At 47.9% G+C, this 13055-nt stretch overlaps 1 protein-coding gene across 1 annotated transcript in view; it reads right to left on the bottom strand.

Annotated features, from left to right (window-relative positions):
- The window catches only part of LMNTD2 (lamin tail domain containing 2), a 38262-nt gene extending 27937 nt beyond the window's left edge, over positions 1-10325 (bottom strand). Inside the window, exons 1-2 of the mRNA XM_054025711.1 lie at positions 10182-10325; positions 8425-8604 (exon numbers count right to left, since the gene is read on the bottom strand). Of these exons, the coding sequence (XP_053881686.1) occupies positions 8425-8604; positions 10182-10325 (324 nt within the window). The remainder of the gene's footprint in view (positions 1-8424; positions 8605-10181) is intronic.
- Between the last annotated feature and the right edge of the window lie 2730 nt (positions 10326-13055).

The following is a 13055-nucleotide window of genomic DNA, read 5'->3' as shown; positions in this document are numbered from 1 at the left end:
GTGCCACCAGAGCAGGCCCCAGCACCTGCCTCTAAGCCTACAGAGAAGTTTTGTTGACTCAGCACCAGGGCCGGCGCTTCCACTAGGCGACCCTAGGTGGTCGCCTAGATCGGCAGGATTTGGGGGGCGGCATTTTGCCGTCCTCGGCGGAAATTCAGTGGCGGGTGGTCCTTCCGCTCCGGGTCTTCGGCAGAAATTCGGCGACGGGGGGTCCTTCCGCTCCGGGACCCGCCACCAAAGTGCCCCGAAGACGCGGAGCGGAAGGATCCCCCGCTGCCAAATGCTCAGAGGAGGAGCTCTGCTGCCTCGGGTGGCAAAAACCCTGGCACCGCTCCTGCTCAGCACATATCTCCTCCTCTCTTAATGGGTTTTAACTCCTCTTTCCACAGCTCTTCTGAGTCCCCTCTGCATAAGCCACGCTGCCAGATATAGGGGGAGTCACAGCAAAATGTGCCCAGTTCCCCATGTGCCCTTGCTGCCTGAAGTCATGGGCACTCCGGCAGCCTGTGGGCTGTGTGGCCCAGCTAATCCAGCTCTGCCTTCTGTTCCTCACCTAATGTCTCCGTAACTGCTGACAGAGCCACCCTCAGCTGACCTGCCCCATGCAGAAACCTGCCTTAAAGGGGGGACGCCTCAGCTGCTCCTTACAAATCTATTTCCAATTACAGGGGAGGTATTATGCAGTGATATAAGGGCAGCCCTGGCTGTGACCTGCCCCCACATGCACCCCCACGCTATCCCCACCCCAACTGGATGCCTTCTGCCTGAGCTCTGCTCTGTAACCACATTACATCAAAACTGAGCCATCCAGGGCATGCAGCGCTGTGAGTTTCCCTGGCCTGGGGCCACGCGTGCCCATTGCCTAGCTTCCCTCCGCTTCTGGATTAGAGCGGAGCTGCATACCACATACCATTGCTGTAATGCAATTTGCAGATCCCCCAGCACTGCAGGCTCAAACCTGTTCCAAAGTTCTCGCCCCTCTGCCAAGGTTTCTGTGCCAAATGAGAGTTCTAATTCCCGAACAGGAGACACTGTGCTTAGCTAGATTGACTTTGGAATTTCACACACACATTCCTTGTAACAGGGCAGCTGTCCAGGAGGGGGCTGAAGGCTGGATTCTAATACCAATAAAGTCAATGGGAATTTTGCTATTGGCTTCAGTGGGAACCAGCCCAAACTCTAATTTTGCACCTTTCTTATTCTTTTCTGCTCTTGTCTTTTGCCTGTGACTTGCTCCCTTTCCAAGGCTTATGTGCATTTTAGCAGATAGTTATCTGCAGGATCCTTGTCTTTTTGGCCCCTATTCACACTGGTATAGAAACTGATAGCTACAATAGTGCTGGAACAAGGCTATTACTAGCAGGGCTCTAGCACACTTTCCCTGACCAGTGTGTGCAAGTGTTGGTGTTTTTATTTTGTCTGAGATCTGTGTTGTAAAACCATGCTATGGATTACATAGGCTGCATAGTTAAGCACCTTCATTTTCAGTTTAAACTGATTTTTACTGAAAAAATCCCAGGTTCTTCAGTGTTGTTTAGTTTTTTCCAATTTTCACCCTACTTTTGGATCATTCAAATATATAAAAAATAACTGTTTTATTAGGAAAATGCAATACGTTGCGTGAGATGTATGTATTATGATAATACATTAGTCTGTGTGTATATGCAAAGCTGCCCGTTGAAGTAAGGCTATGTATTAATCTAAAAGAGACACACAATAAACACACAGGCATGCACACAAGCTCTGAGGTGCGTGCACATCTGAACATACTGATGAATCTCACGCCCACCACGTACACATTTCAAGCTGTTAGCAGATAATGGTTTAAAAATCTGATCCACTAAAATGGGAAGAAAACGAAAATCTGTTAACCATGGCAGCTTAGTGAGGCCCTTGACCAGAAGCTAGTAGACTGAGCACCCTTTCTAGCCATGTACCATTAGGATTATACTGAATATCTCTGTAGCCTGTCCCATCCCAGTGATACCTGACATCCTTTCAGGTCTATACCGGCGTCACTGTCGAACCTTACTGAGTTTGGGGCGTCTAGCTGCTCACATTACATGAGGCAATTCAGTCGGAATCCTGTTGTAGGAAGATACTTTCAGCCTGAATCTTGGAGGTGCTGATCTCCAAGCAGGCAGACTGGGGTGCTGCTATTGTTTCTTGTAAGTCCACAGCAAGAGGCAAGGATTTGGGTTTGAACTAGAGGGTGAACTGCAACTGTTCCATGACTATGAACCTATAGCTGGCGAAGTCAGTAGGAGTCTTTCCATTGACATCATGGGCTTTCGATCAGGCCCTCAATTGGTGAACAAGAATCATAGAATCATAGAATATCAGGGTTGGAAGGGACCTCAGGAGGTCATCTAGTCCAACCCCCTGCTCAAAGCAGGACCAATCCCCAACTAAATCATCCCAGCCAGGGCTTTGTCAAGCCTGACCTTAAAAACCTCTAAGGAAGGAGATTCCACCACCTCCCTAGGTAACCCATTCAAGTGCTTCACAATCCTCCTAGTGAAAAAGTTTTTCCTAATATCTAAGTTTTACCTAAACCTCCCCCACTGCAACTTGAGACCATTACTCCTTGTTCTGTCATCTGGTACCACTGAGAACAGTCTAGATCCATCCTCTTTGGAACCCCCTTTCAGGTAGTTGAAAGCAGCTATCAAATCCCCCCTCATTCTTCTCTTCTGCAGACTAAACAATCCCAGTTCCCTCAGCCTCTCCTCATAAGTTATATGCTCCAGCCCGCTAATCATTTTTGTTGCCCTCCGCTGGACTCTTTCCAATTTTTCCACATCCTCCTTGTAGTGTGGGGCCCAAAACTGGACACACTACTCCAGATGAGGCCTCACCAATGTCGAATAGAGGGGAGTGATCACGTCCCTCGATCGGCTGGCAATGCCCCTACTTATACAGCCCAAAATGCCATTAGCCTTCTTGGCAACATGGGCACACTGTTGACTCATATCCAGCTTCTCGTCCACTGTAACCCCTAGGTCCTTTTCTGCAGAACTGCTTCCTAGCCATTCGGTCCCTAGGCTGTAGCAGTGCATGGGATTCTTCCGTCCTAAGTGCAGGACTCTTCACTTGTCCTTGTTGAACCTCATCAGATTTCTTTTGGCCCAATCCTCTAATTTGTCTAGGTCCCTCTGTATCCTATCCCTACTCTCCAGCGTATCTACCACTCCTCCCAGTTTGGTGTCATCTGCAAACTTGCTGAGGGTGCAGTCCACGCCATCCTCCAGATCATTAATGAAGATATTGAACAAAACCGGCCCCAGGACCGACCCTTGGGGCACTCTGCTTGATACTGGCTGCCAACTAGACATGGAGCCATTGATCACTACCCGTTGAGCCAGACGATCTAGCCAGCTTTCTATCCACCTTATAGTCCATTCATCCAGCCCATACTTCTTTAACTTGCTGGCAAGAATACTGTGGGAGACCATATCAAAAGCTTTGCTAAAGTCAAGGAATAACACACGTCCATGCTGTGCTGCCCAGTGCAGCAGTCTGGGAGCTGACCTTGTTCGTGAAGACAGAGGCAACTTTTGTTGGTTCGTTTACGATAGAGGATCCCACTAAGAAGCACAAACCCAGAACTCAAAACCATCAAGAACTGAGGAGGAGACGGAACAAGGGATAGTGGCCTCCAAACAGCCAGAATTAATACATAACCCTTCGTATCAACCTGGCATATTCGCTGCTCATATACTGACCAAGAGCAAAGGCATGATGTGACAGAGCCTTGCAACAAAGGTTTTGCCTGTTTGGAATAATATGTAGAATTATTACTCATCAACAAAACATCCTAGCCCCCCAAAAAGGACCGGGTTTCCTGGCTTCGGGCAGTAACTGAGCCTTCCTGTTAGGTGGGAGCACTCTACTCAAAATATTGTCCCACAAGGAGTGGTTTGACACGGCCATGCAAAGAACAAATTCTGATCTAATAGTGCCCCCGGTGATGCTGCCAACCTGTGACAAATGAGATTTTAAAAGGATGCTGTTGAGTTACAAATCTTAGATTTTTAGGGATGGAAGAAAGCAAATTGCTTTCCCTGGGTTACTAATGTAGGTTATTAGACTTGAAAATAAATTAAAAATCAAACTCAATAACTGACTTATTACCTGTTACACCATTTCTTTTTCTTTACTCAGACTGGAGAATGAAAATAGACTAGCCATTTCCCCTTCTTAGTTCTCATTCACCAGCTCAATGCTGTTGTGTTTGGGTTGCAAACAATGCCGGGGAGGTTTAAATGTAAACACAAATCTTTGAATTAGATTAATGGCATGGAGAAATAAAACTTGGGAAACCATCGCCATGGAAAAAATGACAGATTGCTTTATACTGGGATCAAGCAGATCTTAGTGTATGGTCACTGTGTTTTTACTTTTGAACAAAATAAATACAGACAACAATAAGAGGCTCACCAAACACAAATGGGCCTTTTAAACTTGACAAATATAGAGGGGGAAAAGCAGATGAGGAACAGGTCAAATGATTCCTATATGAAGGGATATACATAGCAATTGATTATAACTTACATGTGATTTACAAAGGGAAAATAGCAGAAGAAGGAAACACTTCCAGAAAGTCTCCTACATGGAAGGCAGAACAACTATTTACATTTGGACACTATGTGCAGCGGAGGGTAACTAGACTTTTATTTGTTTTGTCAATGTCTAGAGGTCTAAGTGCCTCTCATGTAGATTTTTGTTAAAGGTTAAATAAAGTGGAATTAGGAGGTGAGAGATACATGGAAATGGTTATGATTAAGATCAGGAGTTCTCAAACTGGGGGTTGGGACCCCTCTGGGGGTTGCGAGGTTATTACATGGGGGCTCGCAAGCTGTCAGCCTCCACCCTAAACCCCGCTTTGCCTCCAGCATTTATAATGGTGTTAAATATATTAAAAAGTGTTTTTAATGTATAAGGGGGGCACACTCAGAGGCTTGCTGTGTGAAAGGGGTCACCAGTACAAAAGTCTGAGAACCACTGATTAAGATTGATTGTACTAGTACAGAAGTATGAGTGTGTTAGGTAAGGTTAATCAGGATAAACATATACATAATTTGATATTGTTTTTCAGTATGTTAATGACAATATGAAAAGTGTGTTTTTAAACAAGCTTTTCATTAGAATTGGGGGCAGGGCCATTTCTATGCCTGTTCGATCTTGCAAAACCCCTTTATTATTTATTATGTATTTATTAATAATTTATTATTATAAACCTCTATTTAAAGGCCCCACCTGAGAGCAGGACCCCATTGTGCTTGTGCTGTATGAACACATACTAAGACACAGCCCCTTAAGTGTGTACACTCTAAATTAGACAAGACAGACATAGGGAGCATTATTATCCCCATTCAACAGATGAGGAACTGAGGCACAGAGAGACTAAGTGATGCAACCATAGTCACATAAGGTGTCGGTGGCAGGGCCAGAAGTTGAATGCACAGCTCCCTAATTCCAGGTCAGTCAACCTCTGAACCACAAGACCATCCTTCTTCTCCAAAAAGACCCAAATTTGTGGGACTAAACTACCAGATTGTAGCCGTAAGACCTGTAAAGAGACACTGACTTCAAAATTCCTTCAGCTGAAGAGTGAGAGATGTTAAAAATCGTTAGCCCAAATGAGCGAGTCTCTCTCAAGAGGCCTGATCAAACACACGCTAACGTCCATGAACAGCCTCCCCTTGCCTTCTGTGACCTTTGGATTAAGCGCTAACGGAGTGAGACTTGGCAAGTCGCCTGCATTCTTAGAGTTCTTTCTAAGCCACAAGGTGCAACCTAAAGCTGTGCACCCACTCCCTCCAACCATGTGGCAGACTCTGCATGTATGGCATAGAAACTTCCGTAAGGCCTGGCCACTCACTCTTTCTTGATACGTCCATTTCTCCTGGAAGATTTACACTGGCTCCTAGCCACATTTCACCCCATTCTAATTGGGCTATAACCAGAGCTACAAAACTTGACTCTGGGCTCAGATTTTGAAATCTTCAAAATCTGTGGGTGTTTGAATCTGGGCTTCCGGCTCAGGACCATCTTTTCTGTCTGTCACATGCAAAATGCTTGGGCACTGAATATGGTCGTATAAAGAGGGTGCAATAGAGGAATATACATGATGATACATGTTCCTTCTCCTCTCCCCCTCCGCTCTCCTTGAATTAGCCACTTGGTTGCACTGCTCCTCTGGCTTTATGTACTGATGATAATAAAGTAATTGCTTGTGACAGGCGCTGTTCTTCCCTGATTCAGCCATACACCTTTCCTAACCTTTTCTGCTAAACTCCCAGAGTGCAGCTGCACAGGCCTCCCCCCGAGGCTCAAGTGACTGACATCTCTGTCTGAGGGACACGGCTTCAGCTTAGAGCGTTTCTCTTTTCCCAGAGAGGCTTTCACAGCTGATCGCCGCTCAGCATCCCCAGGGAGGCAGGCATGGGCTATAAGGGTAAATAAAGAGGTCTTCTCAAATCTGCCCCCTACTCCAGGCCAGCCACCTTCTTCATTTAGACCTGGCTGGCTCACAGGAGGGGTGGATGGCTTTTCGTTCCCATCCTAATTCTCATTGCTTGTTGGGGCAGGGAATAAAGTGGTTCAGATTCCCTGTAGTGTGTACCACTGCCTGTTACTGGACAGGATCGGTCACGCCAGCCCCAGCGTGTATCGCTTTGCAAAGGTCTCGCCCCTGTTGCCTAGGGCCTTGCAAAGAGAAGATGTCACTGCCACTTGAGCTCTGAGCAGTAGCCACAGTGCATGCCATGGATGAATCTGCTGGATCTTTACTGCTTACCTTCCCCCTGCCCAAACTCGGCAACGTACTTAAGCACGGGCCTACCTTTAAGCACATGGAGAGTCCCACTGAAATCAAAGCTTGAAGTTAGGCCCGTGTTTAAATATCTTATTGAATCAGGGCCTCAATGAGCTGTGGGGGAAAGGATCTGTTCAGCCCAGCCAGTAGAGGGCTCCCTAATCCCTAGCATCAGGTACAGGAAAAGGAAGCAACATCCAGAAATATCAGGGGATGAGCAGCAGCTTGGAGCCAGAGGTTATGTGGGAGCAGGGAGTGTCGCCAGCTGAGGCTGCTTGCTTAGTATCACTTGTTTAGCATTGGCACAGTGTAATGCACCCAATAGTTGCAGTCCCTGCCTGCAAGAGCTTGCAATGCGAAGGAAAGCTGTGCAGAGGACAGAAAGCACTGGGAGAACCAGCAATGACTGTCCTTCCGGTGTGACTTCAGTTTTAGCCACGCTACCTCTCTCCTCCTTTAGTGTCTTGCGAGCCCCATGTCAGCAGGGAGGGGAGCACAGAGGGTACTGGCATGGCAAAAAGACTGGCATGGGCAGGGCGTACGGGGCAGCGCAGTGAATTGTGTCGGTTCTGGGAATGACCTAGCTGTTTGTGGGTCAGAAAAGTAGCAGGGCATTTCTTGTTTTTATGCTACAGACAGGTGACTGGGAAAAGAATCTGTGGAGAACGGTTCTTGGATGGAGGAATCTGCAGGGAAGTGACCAAGCACCAGCTGGAGGAATGGAACACCCAGCCTCTAATGAATTACAGCATGGGAGTGACATGGACTCAGATCTCTGGCCGGCATGCGAGCCTCCCCCAGCAAGGGCAGAGCGAGTTCAGAGAGTGCCACAGAGGCGAGGCAGCATGCAAGGCTGCCTCTGAGCCCGGCTCCTTCTGGTGCTGTCTCCTGGAAACGGGGCAGCTCTACAGTGAGGGTGGCTCACACTGACAGCAAGAAGCAGGGTGAGGCTCACAACCCCTCCCCCCGGCACGTGCTATTTCTTTGCCTCTACCCCTGCACCACAGGCACTCCCCTTTGTACACCATGGCCCTGACCCTGCCGGGAATGGAGGTGGCAGGGGTCATCATTAGGCTTCTGGGAAGGGAACTTCCCAGGCCATCCCTCCCTGTCTCTAAGGCTCCACCCAGGAGGAGGGATGAGTAGCCCCCCATCCCAGCAGGGGGCCATGTACTCAAGGCCCTGAGGGATGGCAAAGAGTTTGCGGGGAAGCAAGGCTGGAGATCAGGGTGGTGGATGACTAGAACGGGGCCCAGGGATAGGGACAGCGTGGGGGGAAGAGGGGAGAGCTTGTAGGATAGTGGCCACCCCTTTACAGAGTGGGTGGGGTTTCTGTCTCTGGGGTGATGTGTGTGTTCATTTCAAGAGGATGCTTTGACAGTGCTAGTATCCTTCTCTCCCTGCTGATTGGGCTGTTAAGTCACGGGCCAGTGGATTTATCTGTAGAGCAGGCAATTTAATCTCATCCTAGTCCTGATGCCTGGAGACTGCGCAGCCTTCATCTCTGACCCCTAGTGCCTTTCAGTCCCCCCTCCCCCCCTTTCTCCCTCTGTTTCTTTGCTCTCACTCACTTGCTCTCAGCTCTCTAAAGCTTTAGTTCCTACCTCGAAACTCTCCGTTTCTGGTTTATCACCCCGCTTCACACTGGCCTCTGTTTCCTGTGGCTCTCGGAGGCCTTGGGCGGGTCTCCCAGGCTGTGACTTCTCCAGCCTTGCAATCTCTTTGTACAGTTGTTGCACCAACAGCTCTGATTTGCAGAGTTTCTCCTTCAAGAGCTGCATCTCCTTTTAAAAAAGGAAAACTGTAAATGCCAAAGCCAACCACTTGGGGCCATATTCCCTGCTGGCAGCACTCCAAGCTCCTATGCTGCTGCGTGACTCCCATTTTTATCATGGGACACTTCACTCCCTCACCATCAATATTTGCACCGTTTCCCAGCTGTTGGAATGAGTCTGGATGGTGGCAGTCGAATTGGCCTCAGGCCTATAATGACACCCCGCCCCCGCGTTGGGCTGTCAGCAGGGGTTGAACCCGCTACCTCTAAAACCCCAGCCACTACCACAAACACACTCTCCTGTAAGCAGCAAGCTACAGCTCACCCAGAAGGAAAAAGGAGATGGACAAGTGGTTTGGCCAATGAAAGGTCAGTCCCAAAAGACATAGTCTGTGTCCCACATGTAGTTTTATTGATGGATGGGTGTATTGATTACTGATTAATCTCTTAGACTGCAGCAGTGCACTCCTAGGGTCTCTTAATGCTAATAATATTCCTGACGTTGTAGCCCTCAAGAGACTGAATCTTTAACCAATGCAGTCTAAGAGGTTAATCAATAATCAGTACACCCATTCATCAGTTCACACTAGCCAGGTTGCAGGTAAGACCCCCCGCATCCCACTCACCTGAGGGTCTTGGACTAGACTGAACATCCAGGGCACAGTCCATCTTCTCACAGCTCCCTACATATTTTCTTATGTTCTGTCTGTAATTGCTGTGATGGCCTCAGTGCAGAGCATTGCATGGGCCCTGTTGTTAACCATGACAACAGCTACCTACACTGGACAGTCAGTACACTGACGTGGTTGTTGTTTAAATGTATGTGTGTGGATGAGCCAGTTTCTGCAAGCCTGACTCTGTATTTGTTTGTAGTTCTTATCAGTGAATATTGGCCTGTCAGCCGCTCAGCCTTCTGCAGATGTGGCACGGATGTCATTGGACTCATTTTGCCCATTAATGCCCACACCTGCCTCTTTTAGAACTGATCTCTCTGTCCTCACTTATAAAACAATGGTATAGGGTGTGTCTGCATGCTACTTAGGCCTGGTCTACACCTAAAACTTAGCTCAACACCTATTTACGTTGCTCAGGGGTATGAAAAATTCAGATGGTGTTAATCTGACCTAAGCCCAATGTAGCCAGCGCTAGGCTAACAGAATTCTTCTGTCACCCTAACTGCGAGGTGGATTTACTACAGAGACAGAAGAACCCCTCCCTCGCTGTAGGAAGTGTCTACACTACAGTGGCACGGTTGCTGTGCTGCAGCTGTGCCACTGTAGTGTTTCTAGTGTAGACATAGCCTTAGCCCTGAGAATTACAGGTGATTTTGTTCTGTTATCCAGCTCCACAGTTCTTTCATTACCTCTATTGCTTGTGGGGTGCCTAAGCCCTGGCTAGCCTGGTCCGTCAGGGTACATCTACACTGCAAAAAAATGCCTGTGGCACCAGGTCTCAGAGCCTGCCTGGGTCCACTGACTGGTCTCGTGGGGCTTGGAGTGCCAGGCTAAAAATAGCAGTGTAGAAGTTCCTGCTACGGTGGAGTCCAGGGTCTGAGATCCTCCCCCTTGCTGGGTTTCAGTGACTTACCCTCATATGGAGCTCCTTTTCAGCCTGCAATTCAGAGCTCAGTCTGTCTATTTCCTTTTGGAGATGCTCTGGCTGGCCTCTTTTGGTTTGGTACCTACAGAAACCCACAAGATCATTACACTTCTCTTTCCAATTCCAAACCATGTTCAGAGATATCTCAATACAATAGACATGTTTCAGACATTTTAGGGACAACCACTGTGCTTGGTGCCTTGTAAATGCTTAGACCAGTGGTTCTTAAACTTTTTTACTGGTGGCCCCTTTCACATAGCAAGCTTCTGAGTGCAACTCCCCGCCCCTTATAAATAAAAACATGTTTTTATATATTTAACACCATTATAAATGCTGGAGGCAAAGCGGGGTTTGAAGTGGAGGCTGACAACTTGCGATCCCCCATGTAATCACCTCGTGACCCCCTGAGGGGTCCCAACCCCTAGTTTGAGAACCCCTGGCCTAGACAGACGGCTAACCCTAATTTCCAGTGTTTCCTTGTGTGTGTGTTTTTCTGCTTGCCTTATAGCCAGAGGATGAATGAAATGAGGTCACAAGAATTACCACCATTGTCTCCTTTTGAATTTCTACCTACACTGCCTTTCCGTCCCCTGGGCAAGACTGGTTAGGGACTCCCTTTCGAATGCATCAACATTGCTCATGGGTTAGTACTATGATCTTTACATCAGCAATATGATCATTATGTTCATTACACTCCTGAGCCACTTGCAGCTTCCACATCCTCTTCCACTCCTAGCCGTATAGCAGTTTGCACAAATTGTATGTGAACTTTTCCTGATAGGGGTGGAATCACTGGGGACTGAAGCCCCCCTCCCTCCCTCCAAACTAGTTTTGTGACACATCAACGAAGTTATGCCAAACCAGTTTAAATGCCTGGTGTCCTTATCTTGCAAACTCTGGAGCAATAACAGAAGCTCAGGAGGCTCCAGTATAAAAAGGCCACCCAGAAAGGGAGGAGCAAGAATCCTCTAAAGTTACGTACCTGAGGCAGCTTGTGTGCTGAGGCTGAGGCGGATAGTCTGTCTCTGATTATTAATATACTGGATATGGGAGGAGTTTTATTATAGTTCTGCTACTGTTGATTGTTTTAGGGGAACACCCATTTTCTTTTCAACTTTTCCCCATTTAAAAGGTTGCATTGCAGCAGGAGGAGGAGTGATATAGCACAGTGCTTCTCTACTGGGGTATGCGTACCCTGGGGTACAGAGGTCTTCCAGGGGGTACATCAACTCATCTAGATATTTCTAGTTTTACAACAGGCTACATAAAAAGCACTAGTGAAGTCAGTACAAACTAAAAGTTCATACAGACAAAATGAGAAAGTATGACATTTTTCAGTTCTGGGGTGCTTGGACACTTGTATTTTTATGTTGGATTTTGTAAGCTAGTAGTTTTTAAGTGAGGTAAAACTTGGGGTAAGCCAGACAAATCAGACTCCTGAAAGGGGTACAGTGGTTTGGAAAGGTTGAGAACCACCTCAATGGTAGAGCATTTAACTGCAGATCAAAGGGGCCCCCAGCTTCAAATCCAGATGCCCTCTCAAAGCAAGATGAGTGATCATGGAGAGGCTATGCACTCTGACTGGCTCTTTTACCCCCCATTCTGAGCACACAGGATCTGGATCTCCAGTCAGTGTTATGCAAGTAACTACTATGCAATTAACTGGAGCATCAACACATGCAGTCAGATGGGGCCAGATCAGGACTGGTGATTAGCAGTTAAGTGATAGGCTCTTACTGTAAGTGACTTGCCCAGGGTACAGACATTGTCACTGGTGGCCCAGGAAGCTGAGGTGGAAGGGCTGCCTGTGAGCTCTCTGATCAGGTACCAGGAAGCTTGCCATGTTAACAGGAGATGAAACCTGAGTACTGTCTCCTTTGGGAAGGCTGGGAGCCACATAGGGCTTCCGCCCTGTGTTGGTTCTGACTTGTGTCTTCTTGACATCACCTCTGATGTGTTGATGTCACGACTGGTCAGACAGCTTGCCTTGCCGATGGGAACACTGCTCCCAGGCAGGATGTGCTCGCCCTTGGCTTTGAGTGCAGTGCGCATGTGATTCAACGCGGGTTTTTCTGTGGTATGTTCTTTAAATGCAGGAAACCCAGAGTTGTCAGTGGAGCGGGAGGAAACCGAAAGGATCTGAGGGGTCAAGTCAGCATTTGGAAGCCAAGCCAAAACCACAGGAGTGTGTGTATATGTCTGCCCGTGTGTGTGCATGTCCGTTGCAGCCGCAGGCATCTCTCTGAAGAAATACTCTGGCAACACAGACCATCACAGTGCCAGCTATGATCCAAGAATGAAAAGGCGAGTGGCAGTACATCAGATTGAGGTTCAGCCAGCAGGACCCCAGTCAGGTCTGACTCAGACTCTGCCAACTCTAGGGGCTGAACTGGAATGCACAAAGGACTCACCAAATATGCTTCAAAGCGGGAAGCTCTTTGTAGGCTCTTGTCTCCTGCTGGGTCCTAAAACCAGCCAGGTAAACCCTGGGCTACAGATCATTGTAATAACACAGCAAACAGCAGCAGAAAGGCTGTGCTAATCTCCCTCCCCTCCATTTCTTTTGCAGGCACCAGAGGCTCGATTCAACTTTCCCATGCAGTCATTTACATATGTGCAGAGTCAGTGCAAAGTGAGTATAAAAGCAGGAGCAAATCTGAATGGTAACACTGCACACCCACTAGGGGCAGGTGTCAATGACTACACAAGGTGCAAGGCAGGGGAGAATTACGACTAATGGGCTTTACAAAGGTGAAGTTGACCCTAAATGTGCCTTGTTCTGTCGAGGTGTTTGTACCGTGCTCCATCCCTGCAGTGTCTGAGCACCTGGTGATGCGGCTCCAGTTGAAAAGCAGCCCCAGA

The sequence above is a fragment of the Malaclemys terrapin genome, chromosome 4, assembly GCF_027887155.1.
Source record: "Malaclemys terrapin pileata isolate rMalTer1 chromosome 4, rMalTer1.hap1, whole genome shotgun sequence".
Classification (NCBI taxonomy): Eukaryota; Metazoa; Chordata; order Testudines; family Emydidae; genus Malaclemys; species Malaclemys terrapin.
The sequence above is the reverse complement of the archived record's forward strand: the minus strand, read 5'-3'. Positions and strand labels throughout refer to the sequence as shown.